Source organism: Zootoca vivipara, chromosome 1 (assembly GCF_965207765.1).
Source record: "Zootoca vivipara chromosome 1, rZooViv2.hap1.1, whole genome shotgun sequence".
NCBI lineage: Eukaryota > Metazoa > Chordata > Lepidosauria > Squamata > Lacertidae > Zootoca > Zootoca vivipara.
The window spans coordinates 88840454-88848476 of NC_142582.1; the positions used below are offsets into that span (position 1 = coordinate 88840454).

General features: G+C 43.3%; 1 protein-coding gene across 2 annotated transcripts in view; it reads left to right on the plus strand.

Annotated features, from left to right (window-relative positions):
- The window catches only part of SUSD6 (sushi domain containing 6), a 61067-nt gene extending 53262 nt beyond the window's left edge, over positions 1-7805 (plus strand). For both annotated transcript variants that reach the window (XM_035113478.3, XM_088669909.1), the window contains exon 6: positions 1516-7805. In XM_035113478.3, coding sequence (XP_034969369.1) covers positions 1516-1541 — 26 coding nt within the window. In that variant the 3' untranslated portion in view covers positions 1542-7805. The remainder of the gene's footprint in view (positions 1-1515) is intronic.
- Positions 7806-8023: the final 218 nt, after the last annotated feature.

Below are 8023 nucleotides of genomic sequence, written 5' to 3' on the forward strand. Positions count from 1 at the left end.
CCCTAACAGCATTCTGGTATAAGTTATTCAGTAATGGACTGAGTAATGATGTTGCTTCTGCTGTGGATCTACAATGGTGGCTATTCATTGGTCATAAAAACTGGCAATCACAATCGTACTGCACATTCTGGGGGGGGGGGAACCCTGCACATTACAGTTTTTTCTTTGTGAGTGAAAAGAAGTGGATCATAGCTGCTAACTAGCAGCAGCTAGACTGGTGACTGGGAGTGGCCGCTGGGACTATTTAACACCAGTCTTAAAGGATCTTCATTGCAGAGGCAGAGCTAGCTGGTCCGGCACCCGGAGCGGCATGCACCCGGGGGGCGGGGCAAGCATCCCAGGGGTGCGCTGCCCATGGTGAGCATCCCAGGGGGTGCGCCGCCCGGCGCAAGCGCAGGGGGAGCGGGGCAGCAATGTCACACCCCCCCCCCAGGGATGACACCCGGGGTGAGCCGCACCCACCTTGCTCTGCATCTTCTTCATTGGTTCCCAGTGTGTTTCCAAGCACAATTCAAAGTGCTGGTGCTGACCTTGAAAGTCTTAAATTGCCTCGGCCCAGTATACCTGAAGGAGCATCTCCTCCCCCATCATTCAGCCTGGACACTGAGGTTCTCCTCCGAGGGTCTTCTGCTGGTTTCTTCACTGCGAGAAGCGAGGTTACAGGGAACCAGGCAAGATGGCCTTCTCGGTAGTGGCGCCCTCCCTGTGGAATGCCCTCTCATCAGATGTCAAGGAAATAAACAACTATCTGACTTTTAGAAGACATCTGAAGGCAGCCCTGTATGGGGAAGTTTTTAATGTTTGATGTTTTAGTATGTTCTGATATATGCCGTGAGCTGCCCAGAGTGGCTGGGAAAACCCAGCCAGGTGGGCGGGGTATAAATTATTTGTTTGTTAGTTAGTTAGTTTAGTTTATTACTAACTTTCAAAAACTAGTGCCCACCAAATTGCCTTCTCTGAGACCCAATTTTTGCTTCCCATCGTGAATAAATTGTCTACATTTGAAACAAGCCGAGAACAACAACAAAAGCACATCCTTATCTTGTAATCTGAATAAACTCTACCAAATTAGTAATGTGTTTTAAATGTGCATAATTGGTTCCAGCTGCTGAACCCTGGACTTTGTATTTTTATGTGGATGACAGAAAGTGCAGGATGTTGTGTGTGGAGAGGAAGAGGGAAGTTAATCCTTTCTGCTGTGATTATTTTGCAGTCCTTTGACACCTGCTGAAGAAAGCAGCTTTGGTCAGTAAGCCTTAGTCTCTCGTCCCAAGAAAATCCTCAGTAGTTAAGAGACTTTGGGACTTTGCTAGGGGAAAGTCCTTGAAGAAGCATGACTGACAAGGCTTTTATAGAAGCTTGACATGGTCAAATAAGAACTTGATAAACGGAAAGGGCTTTATGGACAGCCAAGACTTATATCAAGACTGTGCTGTGTGGTATTTCAGATATGGAATGTAAACACAAAAGATTGTTTAACTTGTCTTTTCTCTCTCTTCCTCTCTCCCAATCCAGATATTCCATTGTTGAAAGAAGCATGAGGCTTGCTGCATTTGTCTAGCCTTTTCTCTCCATTTTCCTTCTTCCGGGATGGTGAGCACTCCTCGCAGACTTTCCCCACTCTCATGCGCTGTGCCCTGAATACCTCCAGGCACATACCCCATAGCTGAAGATCCAAAGGATGCCGCCAGGATGCCTCGTTGATGCATCAGTGGGGTGTACAGGGTGCCAGCTGTTTCTCCCCACATTTTATCTACATTAAGGGGGGGCTTCAGTGACATCAGTGGACTTTAGCTCCTCATACCTCTCCCCTTCCCCACCAAATGTTTGAGTGTGGTCTCTGGAGAGCTGCTATTTACTTGTGCCTTGCTCCTTCTCACACTGGCTTGTTGCAGCTTCTCGTGGGCTTTACTAGCTTCTGGATTTCTGCTCAGAAAGTAGGGCCAAGAAACAACAACCAAGCTTGCTTTGCTGGGTGCAGAGAGTTTCCTTCCATTTATTCACTGTCTTATGGAGGCAAGTCAGAACACCTGTGGATGGGCTGTGAGGAGGGGTGGGTCAGAGTCCAGTTGTAGTGACATACACATACTGCAGGTCTCAGAGTTTTCAACAACATAAGACTACTTAACGTAGCTGCACTTGGAACTTGGGCAGTGTTGGCTATGTTAAAGGCCACTGCAACTTGCCAACCTTTCTTTTTTCTTTTTCTTTTAAAGAAAAAGAAGAACATTAATGGCAAGCTTAGGCTGCTACTTGCTTTTCTTTGTTTCCCAAAGAGAGGGAGAAAGTGAACACTTGCTGGGGTGAAAACTGTCCCCCCTCTACCTTTGTTCATCAAGGACGAGTCTCTAAACTTGGTGTGAGCTGAAGTCTAGGGCTGTCTTGAGACAAACAGCTTAGAGCAATTCAGTCTATGGCCAGATTTAAGGGCACTTGCATTGAGAAGCCCACATGGAAAATGACTGCCCTCTTCCTAGAACAGCCAGCCTGCCAGCAATACGACAGCTGTACAATAGTTGATCCAAAGCCTTTCATCTTGGAGTGTGTTGAGCTCGTTTTCTGTGGAATGACTGTAGGATGTCAGTGTGTGTGCACATTGTGCTGTTCCCCAAGTAGGGTTCATCGCCTATGCCTTTACTTTGACCCACCTTAATGAGAGAGCAATTTTGGCCTCACCACTTTATTTTTGTTGCTGTTGTTGGGTCCCATCCTTGCAAAAGCAATGCCAGGGCTTTTAGTGTTTAGCCTACATTGCTTATGTCTTCCTCTTGGTTCTGTTAGAAACTAGTCATTGGAAAATGGATCACCATTAGCAAGTACCTAGCTTTTTGTATCTGGCATGTCCTATTTGCCTTGAATGAATAACAGTGATAGTCTGCCTTAAAACAAAATAGAATGGAAAGAGCCATGCTGCTGTCTTTACCCTTTTGGAAGATCCCTTGCCCCAGTTTCTTCCTCTACCCACTCCTATTGCACACTGCTTCTTTCTATGCAGGGAATATGTTCGCTTACCTCCACCTCTTTCCATATAAATATACTTACTGCTCTTCTTTATCTAGCCCTCTGTGGTCAGTGCATTGCAGTTTGATGCAGTTTGATGGCATCATGGAAGTATAAATTCCCAGATTTTCTCCAGTGAGCCTTCCTCAATCGAACAATTCTGTGACCTTTCCTAAAGATTCCTAAAACAAAAGTGGAATGGCTTGGTTGCCAGTTCTCACACTTGCCCCTGTCTTAAAGCCAGGGTGAGCACACAGAACCACAGTGTGCTTTAAAATATCAAGGGAAGTAGAAAGCCCATCCTTTGAAAAATGGAAGTGGCAGAGGTCAACCCCGTTTACTATCATAACAATGCACTGATGTGGGAGACAACTGTGGGAAAAGGCAACACTTTGCCTCCCCCCCCAACCTGCCTACCACCAAAAAATCTGAATGGGAAGCAGCATCATTCCCTGGGCCACTGTCCGTGTTCTCCAGCATTAGATGGGCATTGCACACTGTGCACATTCCACACAAAAGCACACAGTTTGGTATTGAATATAGACCCAAGCAATTCAGATAATTACAGGTTGCAGCTTTAATTCAAAGCTGTTTAGCTCCTTTGTGAAAATTGCCTTGCAAATCTGTGGGTGATGTATCTGATTGAAATCAGACCATCGTCTTTTCATCACTGGCTTATTTGTATGCTGCTTTCTCTCAGGATTTTACTCAGATTGGTTCACAATATATCTAGGGACTGGCAACCACAATTAAAAGAACATAAGAAAAAATAATTATAATGACAATTAGAAAAACACATCATTAAAAAATCAATATGTACAATGCTGTGGAAAACAATATACACGTGCTAATGTAACAGTTTAAAATTAAGCAGAAGAGAGAATAAAGTCTCAGGGCTCTGCATAGTTCCTCACACTTCATCCTGATTAGCAGAAGCAAACTAAATTGCCCAAGAGTAATCCAACGGATGGCAATTAGTTTGCTTTTCATAATGTATACAGGCCACAGAAATGTGGATTGCCTTGATGCCCAATATTGACTGTTATCACAGAATACATATATGGCCCTAACCTTAGGCTTTCCCGGCTTGCTCTTTGAGACTCCCAGTTGTAGAGCAGGCTCTCACCTTGTTCAGAGAGTGCTTCTCTTCTTCAGTGTGGTGTTTAGATCAGCCTTCACTAACTGGATGCCCTCCAGATGATTTGGAGTACAGTTCCCATCAGCCCCAAACAACATAGCCAGGCTGTGGCTTAGATTCCTCTGCTCTTTATAAAAGAAAGCCCCCCCCCCCGGCCAACTACCCTGCCTGATATATTTGGGACGTTGTTGCATGGGGAGGTTATATCAGCAATTAAAGAGCACCATTTATGCAGAAGGGTTTAGATGTGCCCATATCTATCATCTTAAGTTGCACTGACAGAACTCGTGCTAAATATTTTGGACAGTGTGAAAGAGTGGCAGAAATTTGGGTGACACCTACCGGTAGCCCAAAGAAAAGTATTCAGTTTCTTCCTTTTTTAAAAACAATAGAATGAAGCAATAACACCACTCTTAATTTCCATCCCCCATTCACCCGTGGATGGTTCGTATTTATTGTGCAGATACATGAAGAGTCAGATATCAAGTTGGGTCTTAATTCTGGAATAGGCATTTCACCTGAGTAATTTAAATGAGGGACACAAAAGAACTTTATGGTCAAAATCTTATGGGAGACAACAGAAGAGCAGTTTTTCTCTTTCATAAAATTTGGTTTTTGAGAAATGAAATACAAATGTTACGGTCTTCAGGCTAAGAATGTAGGTTCCCCCCCCCCTTTTTAAAGATTTCCTATTCTCAGGTTCTTAAATACAAATTTATGAAGGGCAAGAATAGCAATAGCTATTATCTATAATGCTCAGGGCATCTATTCTAATGCTCAGGCTGGAAATGAAGGAGGTCCTCTGTTTTAAAACCATGACACATTTTTAAAGAATTCTGAGACATCAGTTGAAACAACCACTAGCCCAATGCTGTGTGGCTGTTAGGTGCCTAATAAGTCAAACTAACTTAATTAACTTCTTCCAGACTTGTGTACAGAATGCCAGATGCTGCAAGGACACACTTTGTGCCTGGCAAGAATAAAACTCACCTAAGGTTGTATTTGTCTGCTTTTGAAAATTGTAGGCATCTAGAATTTGATTCTGCAGGCTCACCTTGCCCTTTGAATGCTGGAACATAACACCTTTGATAAACGCGTGGTTCCCATGCCACGTCGCCCTCCATTTATTTAGAATATTGGTTGATCGTCTGAAACTGCCTTATACTGAGTTAATGCTGGTCCAGAAAAGCCTACTCTGACTGGCAGAGGTCTTTCCTAGCTGAAGTGGGGTGTGTGCGTGTTTGTGTGTGTGTGTGAAGATCTGAGGAATTGAATGTGGGACCTCTTGTGTACACTGCATGTACTCTACCACTGAGCAATAGCTCTTCCCTTATACTTCCATGCACCTAGTGCTAAAAGCAAGATAACACTTGTTTAAACTAAATTGCAGCGCTTCTCCAGTGGTTAGATACATACTGTGGTATGCATCCAGTTTATGTATGGCACATACAGCAAGTGTCTCTTAAAACAGCTGCTGCTGACATTGGAGACCTTCTGGAGAGAGGGCAGGAGTCCAGATAGTCTGTTTGAGGTATGATGAGGCCCATTAACTACCAATGACCCAAGAAGCTTTAGCATTTACAGGAAGCCTGATGTCCTTGCCATGGTGTCACTCCTCTTGTAGGAAAATCTGAAACCTGAGAGCCCGTGCAAGTTGCGGCAAATAAGATTACCATTTAGTTTGCAATGCCATACACATTTACCTGGAAGTAAGTCCCACTTAGTGAGGCTTACTTTTAAGCAAGCACTTGTAGGATTGTGCATTCAGGTTTCTCAAGTGCTTAGCTTTGAAACTTACTCTCACATAAAATACCGGTAAGTGGTGAAGTAAGACATTGGATTGGCTTTCCATTTTAATGGCATGAATACAGTAGGCTTTGGTGCACCCTACAGATTGGGGAAAAAACAGGCAGGGCAATGGATGAAGGGGAACTGGAGGGGCTGGACACTTGGGTGCAGGCTTCTCTTGCATCAACTCTTTTCTAGGGCCACTTCTGGTACACACTTTTCTCACTGGAGCGCTTTTGTATGATATTTCCTTGCAGCATTTTTAGGCAGAGTGGTAAATGTATGCTACTAACTCTGAGAGAGAGAGAGAAGGGTGCCGCCCAGCTCCTCATTGCCTTTTAGAAGTAAGTGGAGATGGAAAGGGCTTCTTTGTACACTCCATACTTAATCTTTACCACTTTCTCGTTGAGAGATTTTCTTTTGGATACCACAGGAGCTGCCAGGGGCTTTTTGCACATGAGAATGCATACTCATGTCTACCAAATAAATGAGTAAATACCACAGTAGTTGGCTTCTGTGGCGCATCTGGAGAGCATTTCCAAAATCAAGATGCTCGTGGTACCTGCACTAGGGTAATATAGCATATGCACAACTGAAACTGCTAGTGTACTGTTTCTTAATCCTTGTGAGGAAGCCTGTGACATCCTTGACCAACTTGCTGCCCACCAGAGGTTTCTTACTACAGTGTTTTCAGATGGTTTAAGCAGTACTGGATGCATTGTATTACAGCTCTACCATCATTTCCAAATATGGTCCACCTAGACACATTGTTCAGAAAAACAAATTTGGCCGCGAGTTAAGATCAGTTCACTATTTGCACGTCTATGGAGTGACTACTGCCTAGTGTCTGTAAACACGTCAATACGTGCATTTCTGTCACACTTTATTATTGGTATGGGGGAAACCTGTGGACCTCCAGATGTTGTGGGACTACACCTCCAATTATCCCTGACCATTATTCATCCTGGTTGGGGCTGATGAGTGTTCCCACCCCTGCATCTACAATAGATGTTGTGCCCACAGCAGAAAGAACTGCTGTTCTGATGTGTGAATCAACCCTCTGTTTCCCTTATTGCTTTTATAGTAGCGTAGTGAGCAGACAAACAAGGGATTGAGTATGGTGGGTTTTTTTTTGTAGGACACCTTCCATTGGCTCGATTCATCTTAGGTAGTATCCTATGGAGATCTCTCTCTCTCTCTCTCTCTCTCTCTCTCTCTCTCTCTCTCTCTCTCTCTCTCTCTCTCTCTCTCTCTCATATGCTTCAGTCCTGGGCTTCTTTCCTGCAGATTTTTTAAAAATTGCTTTTGGAGTTGACCACCTCTGTCACTTTATTAAGATTTCAACGCTTGCACCAGAGGAGATGTGTGTTGAATGGTGAACACTTCTATGTTAATATATAACTTGAGATACTGGCTTCTGCTAATAATGGTTGTCCATTTCTACTGGAGATAGCACTGCTGCATTTGCTTTTACATGGAAGCTCACACAGTTCAGACCAAATGTTCCATCAGAACAAGCACTTGCACACTTTCTGTTACCCAGTGGGCAGGCTGCAGGTAGTTGGAGATGCAAACACACAGGGAGAACCTGGTTGCCTTCAGTGCTTTTTATTTGTTTGTAATCTGAGTTGCACCACTATGAAATTATTTGCAGAATGGTACTCGTATATATGTGGGATTTAAAAATACCATAACGCTGTGCAGGATGTCAATCAGTTTTTATTTTGCTTTATTTTATATATATATATTTTTCTGGTATCCTGTACATTGAAGTGGGTGTGAAGATAGTATTTTAATATTTGTACAAAGTTTAATTTAATTTCAATTATTCTATGTATATAACTGCATTTCTAAATTAAAAAAAATCTTTTGAAGTTAATTGCTTGAGGGTCTTTTTTTGTCTGTACAAGAAGTATTTTGATGTGATCCTGCTTCCTTCCTTCCGGATACCATACAGCTGAATAATGGCCCGTTTATCAAGTTCATAGAACAGAAGGCTCATCAATTTGGAAAGCAAATTTCTCTGCTGGCAGAGAAATTACTGGCATGCCTCCTTCATAGAATCAGAGAATTGTAGAGTTGGAAGGGACCACAATA